At 43.7% G+C, this 17577-nt stretch overlaps 1 protein-coding gene across 1 annotated transcript in view; it reads left to right on the forward strand.

Moving 5' to 3' along the window:
* Positions 1 to 16553, forward strand: part of LOC123484426 (S-methyl-5'-thioadenosine phosphorylase-like) — a 36064-nt gene extending 19511 nt beyond the window's left edge. The window contains exons 3-11 of the mRNA XM_045214775.1: positions 4666 to 4724; positions 5261 to 5428; positions 11318 to 11420; positions 11902 to 12145; positions 12315 to 12431; positions 13481 to 13669; positions 15703 to 15830; positions 16129 to 16150; positions 16405 to 16553. Of these exons, the coding sequence (XP_045070710.1) occupies positions 4666 to 4724; positions 5261 to 5428; positions 11318 to 11420; positions 11902 to 12145; positions 12315 to 12431; positions 13481 to 13669; positions 15703 to 15830; positions 16129 to 16150; positions 16405 to 16553 (1179 nt within the window). The remainder of the gene's footprint in view (positions 1 to 4665; positions 4725 to 5260; positions 5429 to 11317; positions 11421 to 11901; positions 12146 to 12314; positions 12432 to 13480; positions 13670 to 15702; positions 15831 to 16128; positions 16151 to 16404) is intronic.
* Positions 16554 to 17577: the final 1024 nt, after the last annotated feature.

Raw genomic sequence — 17577 nt, forward strand, 5'->3', positions numbered from 1 at the left:
CCTAATATTGGACTAAAGGAGCCTAACATTACACTGTAGGGCGTAGGCCAAGGACCTTATGTCAGGGTTCCTCAACTGGCAGGCCGAATCTAGCCCTTGGGTGATTTTATTTGGACCCCCAAGTTTTCTGAGCAAAAAAAAGAAAAATGTGTATTTTTTTGGGTCATAAAAGACTGTAAAAACACCAGCAAATCAGCACCAAGTGATTTGTAATCTTGGAAATCTGTTCCAAAGCATTACCATGCATAATAGAGAGATATATGTGATTGTATACAAATGTAAGCACGTTTTGAAATGATTATGTTTTAGTCAAATGTTATATGTTTGGGCTTCTTGCGCTCAATTTGCAGTCTACAAATTATTTGTAATTAAAGGGAAAGGAGATGCTTAGTCAGTTGCACAACTGAATGCATTCAACCGAAATGTCTTCCTCATTTAACCCAATCCCTTTGAATCAGGTGTCCACTTCATCGGCACCCAGGGAATTTTTTGTTGTTGAGGGTTAACTGCCTTGCTCAAGGGCGGAACGGCAGATTTTTCCACCTTGCTGGCTCGGGGATTAGAACCAGCGACCTTTTGGTTACTGGTCCAACGCTCTTAACCGCTAGTCTACCTGCCGCGGTTATGTTCTGGCCCCCTGACCAACAGCTAAAGAAAAAATCAGCCAGCAGCTTAATCTAGTTGATGGTCCCTGATTTACATGTTCTGTTTAAAGGGCAAATTAGCCCTGGAAGCAAAAACAGCCAAATACTCCATCTAAATGTGAATTTCCTACTCACACTGCTTGCTTAACCCAGAAGCCAGCCGCACCAATGTATCGGAGGAAACACTGTTCGACTGACGACCGAAGTCAGCTTGCAGGTGTCCGGCCCAAGGAGTCGCTAGAGCGCGATGAGCTAAGGAAAGCCCCCGGCCAAACCCTCCCCCTAACCCGGACGGCGCTGGGCCAACTGTGCGCCGCCCTATGGGCTCCCGGTCACAGCCGGCTGTGACACAGCCTGGGATCGAACCCCAGGTTGTAGTGGCGGTTAAAACAGTGTACAGTAAGTGTATATTTAGCATTTGTGAAATAATTTTGATGTGATATGGGAGTAGAGGGCTTTATGTTTTAGAACCGTACCCCAATTGAGCCTTCTGAGTCCTATATTGCTGCGGCACTCGGGAGGCTCAATTGCAGTATGGTTCTAGAAACATAAATCCCTCTACTTTCATGTCACATCAAAATATACACTTACTGTTTTAACTGGTTTTAACACAGTTGCAGCAGACAGTATTTTTCAGTGACAAACACGTTTGTGGCGTCTGTCTTCCGTTTACACACAGGTGTTCGGAGACACCGATAGCTAATTAGCACAGGTAGTCCACTCTGTCTTCCGTCTGTTTTCAGTAAACAAGCGCTGTAACGTGGAAATATGGCCGGGTGGGAACCCTAACCCTATAAGAGTGTGTATCAATTTAACCTTTCGTTTTACGCTTCCAAAACCGTACCGCAAGCGAATGTTCAGACCGAGCGTCGTGGCTCTTAACAAAACTCCCCCCTACAGAAGACGCCGTCGTCCAATGACTCTTATGCGTAATGTAATGGAACTGAGAGGCATGATCAAGGGCTAAGCCACTACCCCATTCATAGTTGCTAACTGCTTTAGCGCCTATTGACAATAGTATCGTCTGACCGGGGTAGTTTTGTTAAGAGCTCCGACGCTTGCTCTAAACATTAACACGCATCGCTTGCGGTACGTTTTTGGAAATGTGTCTTTCATATCAGCATTGCTTGCAGTACGTATCTTTCATATTAGCAAGAAATAATTGTCTAAAAACACAATCTTAAATTACTACACACATCTTTATAGGGGTAGGGTTAGTGTTCCCACAAGGCCATATCTCCATGTTACAGCAATTGTTTATGGAAGACATTGGCTATCTAACGTGCTCTGAACACCTGTGTGTAAGCGTAACTGGGGAGGAAGTGTAGTTTGTCAACTGGAGGCACACACAGTTTGTGGATCTGTGCAAAACTGCTACAGTAAGTGAATATTTTTTATTTGAAAGATTCTTTCTCGCTGATATGAAAGATGATGGGCACATCGGCATAGGTTTTGAAAACCGGTTTGAAAGTGATGATTATTTACTTTTCTTAACGTTAAAACACAGCAATTGTAGTTGACATGGAGCCAAATGTGGGCGAATGTAACCACTGAAAACCCTACATAAGGTGAAGGGTTTTCCAGGGCTACATACAGTGGGGGAAAAAAAGTATTTAGTCAGCCACCAATTGTGCAAGGTCTCCCACTTAAAAAGATGAGAGAGGCCTGTAATTTTCATCATAGGTACACGTCAACTATGACAGACAAATTGAGAATTTTTTTCTCCGGAAAATCACATTGTAGGATTTTTAATGAATTTATTTGCAAATTATGGTGGAAAATAAGTATTTGGTCACCTACAAACAAGCAAGATTTCTGGCTCTCACAGACCTGTAACTTCTTCTTTAAGAGGCTCCTCTGTCCTCCACTAGTTAATCGGTATTAATGGCACCTGTTTGAACTTGTTATCAGTATAAAAGACACCTGTCCACAACCTCAAACAGTCACACTCCAAACTCCACTATGGCCAAGACCAAAGAGCTGTCAAAGGACACCAGAAACAAAATTGTAGACCTGCACCAGGCTGGGAAGACTGACTCTGCAATAGGTAAGCAGCTTGGTTTGAAGAAATCAACTGTGGGAGCAATTATTAGGAAATGGAAGACATAGACAAGACCACTGATAATCTCCCTCTATCTGGGGCTCCACGCAAGATCTCACCCCGTGGGGTCAAAATGATCACAAGAACGGTGAGCAAAAATCCCAGAACCACACGGGGGGACCTCAAAGTAACAAAGCCTACCATCAGTAACACACTACGCCGCCAGGGACTCAAATCCTGCAGTGCCAGACGTGTCCCCCTGTTTAGGCCAGTACATGTCCAGGCCCGTCTGAAGTTTGCTAGAGTGCATTTGGATGATCCAGAAGAAGATTGGGAGAATGTCAGATGAAACCAATATAACTTTTTGGTAAAAACTCAACTCGTCGTGTTTGGAGGACAAAGAATGCTGAGTTGCATCCAAAGAACACCATACCTACTGTGAAGCATGGGGCGGAAACATCATGCTTTGGGGCTGTTTTTCTGCAAAGGGACCAGGACGACTGATCCGTGTAAAGGAAAGAATGAATGGGGCCATGTATCGTGAGATTTTGAGTGAAAACCTCCTTCCATCAGCAAGGGCATTGAAGATGAAACGTGGCTGGGTCTTTCAGCATGACAATGATCCCAAACACACCGCCCGGGCAACGAAGGAGTGGCTTCGTAAGAAGCATTTCAAGGTCCTGGAGTGGCCTAGCCAGTCTCCAGATCTCAACCCCATAGAAAATCTTTGGAGGGAGTTGAAAGTCCGTGTTGCCCAGCGACAGCCCCAAAACATCACTGCTCTAGAGGAGATCTGCATGGAGGAATGGGCCAAAATACCAGCAACTGTGTGAAAACCTTGAGAAGACTTACAGAAAACGTTTGACCTGTGTCATTGCCAACAAAGGGTATATAACAAAGTATTGAGAAACTTTTGTTATTGACCAAATACTTATTTTCCACCATAATTTGCAAATAAATTCATTAAAAATCCTACAATGTGATTTTCTGGTTTTTATTTCCTCAATTTGTCTGTCATAGTTGACGTGTTCCTATGATGAAAATTACAGGCCTCTCTCATCTTTTTAAGTGGGAGAACTTGCACAATTGGTGGCTGACTAAATACTTTTTTTCCCCACTGTACCTACGCACATTTACATAGAACAAAAACAAAATGTCTCTTGTCTCACGAATGTTGAATAAAAAATTATATTTGAACTTACTCTGCCGATTTGTCCGTGGGGTTGGGCCTTCAGCTGGTTGAAATTTTAGACAAAGTATCCACTGGAAAGTATTCTTAAACAGGCTTCAAAACGGGGGTCTCTGTGTGCGGCAATCAAGATGTTTGCTCATGACCTAAGGCAAGTGCACAAGACGAAAGTACATGCATGCGATGCAAAAGTAACCAAAGTCTTGCAGGTGTTTACGTGGTTTTGCGCATGTGCCAGGTGATATAAATTTCAACGGCAATACCCGGGTATAACATTTTGACCAGCTGAAGGACCAACCGCACAGATAACCGGTAGGATTCTGGAAAATATATTTCACAGCGGTTTAGATGGTACAATGATTCTTGTATTTGCTTGTTTTGTCACAAACTAAAATTACGCAAATTATTTGAATTTTAGCAACCAGGAATTGGGGGGGGGGATGATTTCCGCATAGTGCATCTTTAAACTTATACTTGTTTACTTGACTTTTATACTTTATAATTTGACTCCTTCAAATAATTTACTCTGTCAAGTTTGCCACTGGCACGCTGCCGTAGGGAGGTAAAGCGGAAGTCGACTCCATCACTACCGTTGTTTGGCTGTGTCCGTAGCAACATTTAGAAAATGAGGTGGATACCAAGAATTGGTATCACAGTCTGGTTTATTAGGCAACACCAATCTCTGTGTTCCACTGTGCCAGTGTAATGCCAATCTTTTACCAGCTGAAGACTGTGCCTTAGATTCTACCTAATTACATATTTTCTCTGTTTTCCCCCTACAACCCAAACAGCCTTCAGATGCCCTTGTAATAGGGAAGATCAAAAATGTTGAATGTGTGCTACTTGCAAGGTAAGCAGTGGCATGAATTGGAGAATCTCCATTGCGTTCTTTTCGTGTCCTCTCTCCTCTGGCTTTCTCATCCAATGGGTTTAGAGAAGGATGCGAGGAGTATGCAATTGAGATTCTCCTGTGGAGAGATCCTAAGTGTACTGAGCCAAATGAACTCCACTTCTGTATCTTATGCATTTGCGCCATCTAGTGGCTGTGCGTTGCAATTGTAAAACAAATTTGACCTGATCTCTCTTCTCCAATAGGCTAAACATTCCCCAATACCAAATCCACCACTAGCCATCTAGCAAACTGATGTAGATGTAAAATAATCAGATAGGTATAAGTAGAATGGCAAAAAAAACAGCTTGCCCTTTTTACAAGTGGAGCTTGTAGCCATATTGCTTAGCCAACACAAACAAATCCTTTCAGAGCTACAAACGTGTCCTAGGGGATTACGTGCTATAAGAGTCAATTTAGCGATTCCTTTTCAGCCTTTCTCTTTCCTGCGGCAAGCACTGAAAACTATTCACACTCCCCATTTTACTGGTCCCTAGGCATGGGAGACAGCACACCATCATGCCAACAAACGTCAACTACCAGGCTAACATCTGGGCGTTGCGAGAGGAGGGCTGCACACATCTCCTGGCCACCACAGCCTGTGGTTCCCTCCGGGAAGAGATCCAACCAGGAGACATCGTCATCATCGACCAGTTCATAGACCGGTGAGTGCCAGAGTTTCCTAGGCCTGGAACCCAGGGCTAACCTAAGGTTGAATCCACCATTGTAATGAGAATGAAAGCAGTCTGTTGGACATGGTGGTTGCCAGAGGTTAGTGCAATTGTTGTTGTCTATTGATTGAGTCCAAATCCAATTATTCTCTGGTATATGTACAGTTATGTACATTAACAAAAATATAAACGCAACATATAAAGTGTCCCTGAAATGTTCCATACGCAACAAAAAGCTTATGTCGCTCAAATTTTGTGCACAAATTTGTTTACATCTTTTTTAGTCAGCATTTCTCCTTTGCTAAGATAATCCATCCACCTGACAGGTGTGGCATATCAAGAAGCTGATTAAACAGCATGATCATTACACAGGTGCACCTTGTGCTGGGGACAATAAAAGGCCACTTTAAAGTTTTGTCACACAACACAATGCCAGAGATGTCTCAAGTTTTGAGGGAGCCAGAGAATGTAATGTTCATTTCTCTACCATAAGAATTTGGCAATACATCCAATCGGCCTCACAACCGCAGACCACATGTAACCACGCCAGCCCAGGACCTCCACATCTGGCTTCTTCACCTTTCTGTTGTTAATAAAGCCATTTTGTGGGGGGAAACTAATTCTGATTGGCTGGGCCTGGCTGCCAAGTGGGTGGGCCTATGCCCTCCAAGGCCCACCTATGGCTGTACCATTTATTTTAGTTCATTATAGCTATGGAGTAAAAGTCAAACATAGCCTATCTGTAAATGCTAGCAATTGATACGTCTGGATATTGTTTAGGTTTCTACCTACTACATACCTGGTGGAGTATACATGGAACGGTACATGTGTCATGGCAAAACAGAAGGTTTGTAAAGCGATGGTGGTAGAATTACAGTAGGAATGAGAAGTCATCAAGAGTAATTCTTCAAATAACTGAGATTTTTTTCCCAAGTCACTATCTCTCAAATGGGCCGGTCTGGCTCGGACAAGGATTCCTTAATCTCTCAAACATCTTTCTTATGTCTAGCGAGTTCAGACAGTGCGACGTCTATCTCAACTGATAACATTCAAAAGAACTTGCAAGTTGTCCATTTTTTCCCCTTACAAACAGTGGCTAATGCTGAGTGTGTGTACAGTATTCCAGCCTGGAGAAAGGCAACAACAAAGGCAATGGAGTAAAACAGGAACAGACGGTGGCATCCTGGCTCACATGACTTATCTCTGAAGACCACATTCTCTGACTGGTATTTCTTATAGTCAGCGACTCCGACTATCATCCCACGGCCAACCGCTGTGTATCTCTCATTTCCTCATTCCCTAAGAGAAGGAATGAGATTGTGTCTGATGATTGGTTGATAGGCGATGCTCTGAAACTGACTGCACTGTGGGCCCGGGACTTGTCTGTGTGGCAGAGTACAGGTGCCACATGTGTCCCATCGTGGCTAGATCTGCATCATGAGAGGAAACCAACACTTTTTTTTTAAAGAACAGACAGGACTCGTAGGGTTTTAAGGGCCGCTGGTTTGAAACAGGGGTTTCCCGTTTTTTTACTTCAATATGTGGTCTTCTAATTTCTTGTGAATGAGGAGGACTGTAACAGGTTTTGAATGAACTGAGACCTAGGATCTGATGAGGTTGTTTTGTAGGAAGTGGTTGTGTTAGCTGATGCGTTGTGGAATGTGCTTAGGGCGTGAATTGTGACATACCGGAAGTTCAGTGGGTCTATCCTCCATGTCGTAGCTGTGTATAAGGTTCGATTGTGTTTCAGTGAAAGGGATGAACTCGAGAAATAGGCCTAGGTGTAAGGTATTTGCATCACAAATGACTGTTCAGTTTTGAATGTTATCACCTTTGTCTCGGTCTGTCTATGGGAATGCATTTCAGTAACATCAGTAAAATAGTACTTCAGCATGAGTCATGTTTCCCACGGTTAGGCCTAGACCTCTGTACAACCTTCAGTTGAGCAGCATTGTTTGGTAATATTATGACCGTGTGACCTGAAGTAAACTACGGGATGAGAACCAGATGAGCCCAAGATACCTCTGACAGAGGAAGTAGTGGAACATGTAATACCTAATCAAGGTTCCTTCTTCCGGACGAATTCCCTGAGCTGGTGGAATGGCATCTTGTTACTGTACGTAAGCAGACCTACACCACACCTAGGAATCAACACACCTTTCACAAGTGTGTCCTCTCTGGCTGTTCTCAGATTCATTAATATAGGCTAGTGTGTCAAAATGAAACAGAAATTAGATGCAGCAAGTTCTTCAGAACTTCAGTTCTCAGTAAGTTTGTCAGATATCCCTGTGGGATGATTCCCAGTTGAAGAATTCCCTCCGTGGCTTGTTCCCTCCTGGTTTAGGGGATGATCCAACCAGGATTTCAGAAGAACTCTATCTAGAAATGTTGCAGCCCAAAACAGATGTGATGGCCATCAGTTGTAGTACTGATAAAACATGCTGAATTTGAATTTTTCTCTACTAGTAATAGGCTATTCTTTCTAAAGTGCCCAGGCATCCAATGTTTTGATTGGATGGTATTTTTAGGACGATTATCCAATGTGTTTGCCTGTGTGTTGCCTCAACCTTGAAGAAACACCTATTCCAAGTCACCACACACAACTCTACCCATTATTCTATCAGAGTGGAACACAACTCCTCTCATTGTCCTGAGGCTGTGTTGCTGCATTGAATTGAATTGTCAGTAGAATTCTATGCAATGGACCGTAAATTGAGAATGTGTTCATGAGGCAGTCTTGTTGATTTAGAATGCAGTGCACACAAAAACCTTTGTCTCCAAGCTCTGTCCGTCGTCAAGAAGTCAAAACGTAGTGCATTGAATGAGAAATAGCAGATCATTTCTGCAATCCTCCCTCGGGTTTGCCGTCTGACTTTGACTCCACGTCCTCCCCTCTGTGCAGCTCTCAGAGAAGCTATGCCTCATCACCGCCAATCCACCCATATGTGTTGTAAACTCTGATTCTATTGATAGCCTACTGTTACAACAAGCAGAGGCAGGCTCTGTTGGACAGAATAGGGAAGCTAACATGTTAGGACTTGTTCAGTCTTGTCCCACTGCGCAGCATGTGACCCATCCAGCATATTTCTGAAGGGTTTACTTTTATGATTATCTTACAACATCAGTGAGTCATTTGTTTTGCCCCCTGCTCCTGTTCCAAACACTGCTGGCCTGTTGTCTAGGTTAGCTAGGATTTCTCTCTGCTCGCCTGCTGCGAGCATTAACTCTGGTCTCTGGTCTCCCCAGTTCTCACTCACTCACTGGAGCTTTGCATCACTTTACAGTATGTGGTACTGGACAGGATGTGTGTGTCTAGTGCTAAGATGAGGTATATTTTCCAAACTACTATGAGTGAGCAATACAATACATAGCCTAATTATAGTCTCTGCTTTCGCTGACAGTAGCCAATGTTCCTCCTCGGGAGTCTTGTTGACATTGACAACAGTAGGTTATTTCTCAGTCGTGGCATTTCTGGAATATTCTACTCGCACACTTAGTTTTAGTTTGGTGGGGGACGGCATGGAGGGAGGGGTGGGTCACTATACATTTCCTTTATAGAATGGGGCGGCAGGTAGCTGAGTGGTTAAGAGCGTTGTGCCAGTAACCGAGAGGTCGCTGGTTCTAATCCCCGAGCCGACTAGGTGAAAAATCTGTCTGTGCCCTTGAGCAAGGCACTTAACCCTAATTGCTCCTGTAAGTCGCTCTGGATAAGAGCGTCTGCTAAATGACTAAAATGTAAAAATGTAAATGTCTTGGAATGCCATGTTGCCTCAGCATTTCTGGAATCCAAGGTCACTCTGTATGGAGTATTACATTTACATTTTAGTCAAGCGACTCTTAGGAGCCTATCCAGAGCACGATCAGTTTTACTCTGTAGATACAACGGTCACTGCCGTACGGAGCCAAGGCCATGCTCTATACTGGAGCCAAGGCCACTCGTCCACCTGGAGTCCAAGGTCACTCTGGTAAGCTGGGTGCACTGCGGTCCCAGTGCCTTTAACCAAGCACCCTGGGGGAGTACAAGGTCACACCTGTATGGAATCCAAGGTCACTCTGTATGGAATCCAAGGTCACTCTGTAGTCGGCGCATGCACTCACTGACCTCTGACTTGACTATGTATCGGTCCTGCTCTCAATGATCTGTATAACAGCTGATTTCCTCTGTTGATGATGTGGGCACAGAGAGACCTGTTAGCAGAGCTTCGCTGAGCTCTCACTGTGACACCCAAAGCAGAAATGGGTTGTTGTCTGTGTTGTGTGACTTCAAGCCTTAGTAAGAAATGTCCCAGGCCATCTCTATTTACTGGTGTCTCCAAGTGGCGCCACACCTCTCCAAAGTGTGCACAATTCCTATGTAATTTCAATGCACTTTATGACACAAAGAAGAGCCTTCAACTATACAGTGCTTTTTTAAAATCTCTCCTAGCTGTGCTGTTGAGGAACTACTAGAGCAAGAAGACGTGTAGTTGTTTTGTATGGAACACAACCCTGCATCCCCACCATCACACAGTTACTGCTGTTGTTTACGCAATCATAAAACAGCCCATTATAAATCGCAATCTGGGTCAGGTGGGCATCATTTAAAAGCTTGTTCTATTGCCAACATGACTAGCTAAGTTATAAAATATGATCTTACAGTGTTAGGCTTTCACAAGGCAATTCAGAGAAACAAATCGTAATTTTGATGTGCATAGAAAGGAGTCATGAGTACATTCAGATGCGTGGTCCGAGGTGACTTTTCTTCACAATAAACAAACCGGCTCATTCTGTTCATAACAACCCAGGGTATGACGACATCTTGTAACTGTACATCAAACCTAGTGACCATAAACATTGACCCTGTATATGACATTAGTTGTATGATATGGAAATGTGAAGTGCATATTTGGACGTGTGTTTGGCTTGCTTGCATGACATCAAAGCGGTATTTATTATAATCCTCAACGTCTTTCAAAACACATAGAGTCCTCTTTATTTACAGCATTTCCCTCACTCAAGACAACAAAAATGTGCAAAAGTTGCCCAATTAGCAGGAGGAATGGGGGCAACTTCTTGTCGCGTGCGGTGCCCAAGTTCAGAACAGCTGTCAGTCCAAAACATACAGTGCTGAGCTCTGTCATTTATAGTATGTTACTTATACAGCCACTCCGTTCCAATTTAGGCTTTTATCAGTGGCCAAATCTGCCATTTCCAATCTGTATACGGGTGCGAGTGTAAAGGGTTAATAGCTAGCCTCCTCCTCCTCCTATAAAGGTTTTGGGGGATTCCATGCCGTAATTCCCAGATTTAGTCCACATTGCTTAACAGTTTGTGGCTCGTTTCTATGTATCCAGCCATGAAATATTTTAAGTTCTTTTTTTTCTTCTCCTCAGTGACTATGGGGATCTGTTTGTCATTGTATTGTGAGGGCCAGCTGTTGCAAAGCCCAGGATTGTTATTAAAATACCCTGATCCATTCAGCATGTATTAGTCATTGCAATGATGACTACTTGTGGCTGTGGATTAGAAACACTTTGTTTTCCCTACAGTGACAGGATGAATGCCTTTCACATTCAGACACCAACTCAAACCTTAAAAGAGAAAAGAATACCAATATTTGACCTAGAATGTAGTCACTCTGAGCCCACCCTTTAAGAATGTAGCCTATTTATAATATCTTAGAATGTTTTTGATAAAGTATTTTTTTGCACTGCGAGGAAACAAAGTCAGACAAGAATTGACGTGTTAAACGGAAGAGAGAAATTCTCCAGAATAACTGCCAGCAGGTGCATGTTCCTCTTGTTTTGGACCCTGAGTGAGACGAACCATGGTAACAGAGTTGTTGAACCCAACCCTTGTCACTGACCTGTCATTTCCTGTGTGTCCTCCCTCCCTCCCTCCCAGGACAACAAAGAGAGCCCAGACGCTGTACGACGGGAGGCCCACCAGTCCCCCAGGCGTGTCTCACATCCCCATGGCTGAGCCCTTCTGCACCCGGACCAGGGAGGTCAGTGTCCACGGCTCCGTTCCAAATCAACCACTAGCACCTAGACTGGTGTCTGGGGCCTGGTTCCAAATCAACCCCCGCCACTACATTATAAATGTTATTGTAATGTACATCAAGTGTTGCCTGTTGGGGAGAGAGTGAATGTTATGGCATTGGAACACAGGATTCTCGTGAGGGGAGGACGGCTCATAATAATCAATGGAATGGTATCAAATACCTGGAAACAATGTGTTTGTGTTTGATACTGTTTCATTCCTTCCGTTCCAGCCGTTACTATGAGCCTGTCCTCCCAAATTAAGGTGCTACCAGCCACCTGTGTATTTGAACTTTTTGGTTGTTGGTGTGTAATGAGGCTTTGCATAGTTACAATTATTTTCTTCTTTCCAAGTGTTCATAAAACACAAAAACATGGGCATTGACAAAAACACTGACCACTCTCTCCCAGAAAATGAAGTCACGCCTCTCCCTCCCCCATGCCCAGGTGCTGCTGGAGGTGGCGCGGGGCCTGGGGGTGAAGTGCCACCCGCAGGGTACGGTGCTCACCATCGAGGGCCCTCGCTTCTCATCGCGCGCCGAGAGCCTGATGTTCCGCCAGTGGGGCGCCGACGTCATTAACATGACCAGCGTGCCCGAGGTGGTCCTCGCCAAGGAGGCGGGTCTTTGCTACGCCAGCATCGCCATGGCCACCGACTACGACTGCTGGAAGGAGCATGAGGAGGCGGTGAGTTATTTTTTTGTGTGGAAATTCCCTCCACTATCGTATATTTTTATATTTTTATTGATTGTATGCTCTGATGAAGGTCTTGCGACCGAAAGCTTAGCCTTATTCAATGAAATGTGTGCATTGATCCTGAGTGTGCGGAGACTTCATTACGTTACATGTTTTATTGATAGGAAAGTTAGTAGACAGGACAGGGAAGACAGGAGGAGAGCGTGTCAAACACGCAGTGGGACGGATGCGCATCGACACCCACGCCGGCAGTGGCGTGGAACCTCTAGACAGCAACCCAGGCAACAGGGAAGAGGCGTTTACACAAGTGTGTGAAAGGGTCTGTAACTGTTTCGAGGAGTGATGTGTTTAGGAATGTCCCCAAGTTTCAGTTGAACCACAACACAGGCTATCTGGAAAATTATGTTATGCAAATGAGCCCGTTTCACTAAGATGGCACATTCATGTACTGCATGTGGTTACTTGGTCATATGTCTTGCATCCGCTTTCACAGCGGTTGGACATGTCCAACTGCAATATTAAGCAAAAATAAGAACTGAAATGCGTCAGAGCTTTTTATTTTACCACTTCGATTCAGAGCTCCAGTCTCTCCCACTTCATTCTGGGGGCGGTGAGAGAATATTTCCCCCCACTCGTGGTGAGTGTTGTCACCGTCACTGTCTTTAGGAAAAACTAAATCCTAATAGGTTAGGGGTGAAAGAAAGATTTATCAAGAAAGTTCGTAGTATAAGGTAATTGAATTATGAAATTGATTTTTTTTATATCCTGTGTGCGAAGGTTAGTCACTTCCCCATCATTAGGAGCCATTGTTTAGTGGTGTCTAAAATGTCCGTGACATGAGGGTTGAAGTGACCATTCCGTTTCTGGAAATGGCTCCCAAAGTGTACTCCAGCTGTCACACTGACCTAGAGGTCAACTCAATTTGAATAAATGCATTTATATTCTTACATAATCAAAGCAGGAATTCAAAATGTGTCTATCCAGTTAATAATAACTAAATAGTAATATGCCTCTGTCACAAAGCTGTAGCAAAACAAATGTAACTTCTTTCAAATAGTATTTTAGGGATTTGAAATTGCACAATGACATTTGTCCAGTGTAAATTTCCTCCCCGTCAGCATTTTACAGGCAACTGTTTGACGTTTCCAATTCTTTCGCCTGATTATTATATCGCTCTGAAGTACCTCCCACACACACACACACACACACACACACACACACACACACACACACCAGCTTCCGAGTGAGTGACTGCCACCCACTATCCAGTTGATATATTATGTCTGGGGAGCTCGGCTTCCGTGCCCTTACCCGACATCCCCCTTCCTAGTTCTTGCAGCTGACCTCCTGGCCGCCTCCCCCTCCTTCCCCTCCTGTTGCACACCCTCTCGCCACATCCTTCCGGCTGCTCTACACCCTCCCTCCCTGGCTCCCGCCCTCCTCGCTGTGAGCGTGCCAGCCTCCGCTGTGAGCCTGCCAGCCTCCGGTGTGAATCCTGCCAGCAGAGGTGGAGTCACCGGTATACAGTTGTCCACGGGGCCTGGGAAGAGATCACAACACAACAGCCCCTCAGTTCAGGGGTGTGTTCATTAGGGCACACAACAATAAATTCATGTTTTGCTGGTCACATGTTGTGGTCACTGTGCTCCATTTCAGAAACGAACCTGGTCTCATGTCGTAGTGTATCAACATGACATTAGAAGGTTATATCAGTTAATGTCCCTTGAGGAGTACCATGGTAACATACAGTTGGGGTGGGCCACCCAAGATTGTATCGTCTTGTTATAAACGGCATGCTATCTGGAGCTGCATGGCATTTAGCCTAGTTGACATTGAGTGTAGAACAATTTGTCTGATTTCATCATTGTAATTAAGTTATCTCAATGTAGCCAATAAAATACATACCCATCATAAATGTATGATTAGATCAAATTGTTTACAAGTTTAGCTCCATCCTAGATGTTGTTAATAGTGAAAAAGGATTGCCTTATTACCTGCATTGCCTTTCCATTGGATAAGATCAACATGGTTATCATGGCTTTATAGCCTTAAGTTTTATAATAGGTTTCTATCATCAGTTACTGAATCTACTGTATTGTAAGGATCAATATTTATCACATCTTCATGCAGCCCTTGCTTGGTCAAAAGTAGGGCACTAAATAGGTGACAGGGTGCCATTTGGGACGCAGAGTTGATGTCGTTGGAGCTCCTGTGGCCAAAGTCTCCATGGCCACATCACTGTCTGTCTGTCTGACAGAGTCCCCTCCCGTGATCAGATAGATATACGCTCTCTCTAATGTGTTTCAGTTATTGTTTCGTGTTGTCATGACCACTGATAACAATAGGCAGTAATGTCTGTTAAATCGTAATCGAAGGTAATTATTACACAACAAACAAGGATTATCGTGATATAACAGACTATTAGATTATCTTTAGTGCATTTAATACTCCCTTTGACTTGGGCTGTTGTGTTACCGTACATCAGGAGAACAGGTGTGTTATTTTATAGTGTAAGCAAACGGTTCGTATAGAAATCACTCCCCGGGCTAGCTGCCATATGTTTTACAAGATGGGCCCAGCTTTCCAGCACCCAGTTTTCAACCCCTGCAAGATGTAAGGCCTAAAACGCATTAATACACACAACACACTTAGAAACTTAGTATGGAAACAAATGCCCTGCTGTTGAACAATTAAGCCATGTGCATTGAGCACTCAAACTCAAGCTCAAGCTCAAACTGAACCTATAGGCTCACAGTACAGTGTAGGAATGTCCTGTGTGAACTGGCAAGAAGAGAGGAGCTTTGATTCACTGGCGTGTTTGCTTATTTTGTTTCTCACAATATTTCAATTGAGGCTTGATTGAGAAAAACATTAGTTGCGCTCAAATTCAAAATGTTGACGTTTGAATGCCGTTGCCTGGGGACAATCACAAGACGGGTAAAAAAAGAAAGGAAGGTAGAAAGGAATGCTATTGACGTAGCGCAATGTGTTAACGTGTCAAACTGGCTCTGCTGACTGTCCAGGCAGTGGCACTACGATCTGTCATTGGCGTGACTCTGTCAGATTACCTGAGAGTGTGGATTGCATCCACAATAACAATGGGCGATAATATGGGTAAACGCATGTAATTACACATCAACAAGGAGGGCGTGTTTGTTGTCCGTTTCCACGAGAAGTATTTATCTGTATGAACCGCCACCGCTTCAAACAGACTTGGTTATACTGTAAAAACAAACTTTGAATGGTACTATTACTCTTCTAAAAATGAAGCGAAAAAAATGGTGTGTGAAAAAAATGGTGCTTACGAGAATATTTACAGCAGCATGTACTCATTTATTAAAAACCTAACACTTGTTTGAGACGGTATTTTATAAGTGTTTGAGTCTCCCCCTTGTGAAAGGCACGTCCTTTGGTCTCGCAGAGTGTTTTAAGGCTGTCTGTCCGGCATCTTTCTCCGTCTTTGGAGGCGTAATTCACAAAATAAACACCTCAATCCCACAAAAAAAATACGTATCCGTTTTCTCCATTAAATGTAATTCCTGCTTGTCCCAGGTGTGCGTCGACAAGCGTCTGAAGACCATGAAGGAGAATACCAACATAAGGCCAGCAGTATCCTGCTCACTGTATTCCCCCTGATCTGCACCCAGGAGGACTGGACCCACCCCATAAAGGCTCTGAAGGTAGGGCTTGCCATTGTAATGTGACCAGGATTAATCTCTGCAGGTGGGTTTGAATAGAATAGTATAATTCAACTTTATTTATCATCTCGGGCAATTTAGTACTTATTTTTTTCAATCTTACTAAATATCAACCTCCCAGACTAACATGGCAATGTACAACATACATTAGCGTGTCACCTTTGCATGGGTATGTAAGACACGTAGGAGAGCTGGGTGCTGTTCAGTATGTAGCACTTTCTATCAGGTCTGGAGCTCAGTTAGCACATTCTCACTCAAGTTACTCGCTGCTCATTCTCAGATGCTGATTCTCACTGAGTGCGGTGAGTCGGTGCATTAACATTGGATAGTTATTGGGTGATAAAATGATGACCTGTCTGATGCTTCTCAAAACATGTCAGGCTTCTGGTCTGTATATAAGCGTGGTGTTAAAGGTGATGTCTTTCAGGACGTTCTAGCTCTGAACATACTGAATCCTGCTTATATAAGAACTAATGGAATAGTCCCAAAAGTGATAAAGAAATCAATTATATTTGAACCTAGGTCTGGTGTTCAAGGTGATTTCCCTCTCCTCCAGGACACCTGGCTCTGAACCCAATGAGCCATAATGTGAAGGCCCTTAGTCTTACATTCTCTTCACTATTCATCCCTCAGCGACACTTCCAGTCAATGAGAGTGGGACTGCAATTTGGCGATGCTAAACAGAAATTCCAGTATGGCACATGACTTCATGCGCGCAAACGCTAAAAACTAACATATTATGTTTGTTTTACTAACAGATTAGCAATATGTGTATTTTCCAAAAACTGTTTTTTTTAGTACCTCTGCTTTACTATTTAGTGTGTGTTTTGGTGTTTGGTTTCTTTTTCCAGACAACAGCGCAATCCTCTAATAATGCTACCAGAAACACTGAGAACCACGAAGCCAGCCCTCTTCACCCCCGTAGAACAGAGAATGACTTGCAACTTACACCAGCCACCAATACGGACAATGGATTAATCTCTCTCTCGATTCCTCATCAGTGAATCACCGAAGTGCTCTGATCTGCATGTTTTTCAGTACTGTACATTCGCCAGGATTTCACAACACATTTGAGTAACATTACATCGTTTGCCAGCAACATACCACCACTGCATCCCACTGCTGGCTTGCTTTTGCATCTCGCTTAGGGTGGGGTCCCCAGATAGGAAACCAGATCTTGCTGCTGGGGGTTGGGGGCGAATAGGAGGCATTCTTTCTTCTAGGTAAAAAAGTTCCCAATGCCCCAGGGCAGTGATTGGGAGAAATTGCGCCTGTGTAGGGTGCCGTCTTTCCAGATGGGACATTAAATGGGTGTCAGACTCTGGTCACTTCAAAGATCCCTGATAAGATTGGGGGTCAAATATGTTTTTTATATATATACATTAACTGTCAGTATTTTACCGTGGTTTTATATGCTGTTGATTTCAGCCATTGTTTTCATACTGTAGATACTTTAATGAGTAATTACACACATTTTGGTATGTCTCTAATGTCTTCTGAAAAGAAAATGAGTTAGTCGGGTTGTTTTCAGGGATTGTTTTGTAGCCCATATGATCTGATACATGTAGGTCTATGTGACGAACCCTAGACTTTTTGCAGTATATTTGGAACAGGACATTCAATCAAAAGCAGCTGCCACTCGTTCATAAAGCCTCAGTCCTGTTTATCCGGCTCAGGGGGTGAAGTTTCACCTAGGTACAGATCTGGGATCAGCTTCCTCCCACAATCC

This window comes from Coregonus clupeaformis, unplaced genomic scaffold (assembly GCF_020615455.1).
Source record: "Coregonus clupeaformis isolate EN_2021a unplaced genomic scaffold, ASM2061545v1 scaf0311, whole genome shotgun sequence".
Lineage (NCBI taxonomy): Eukaryota > Metazoa > Chordata > Actinopteri > Salmoniformes > Salmonidae > Coregonus > Coregonus clupeaformis.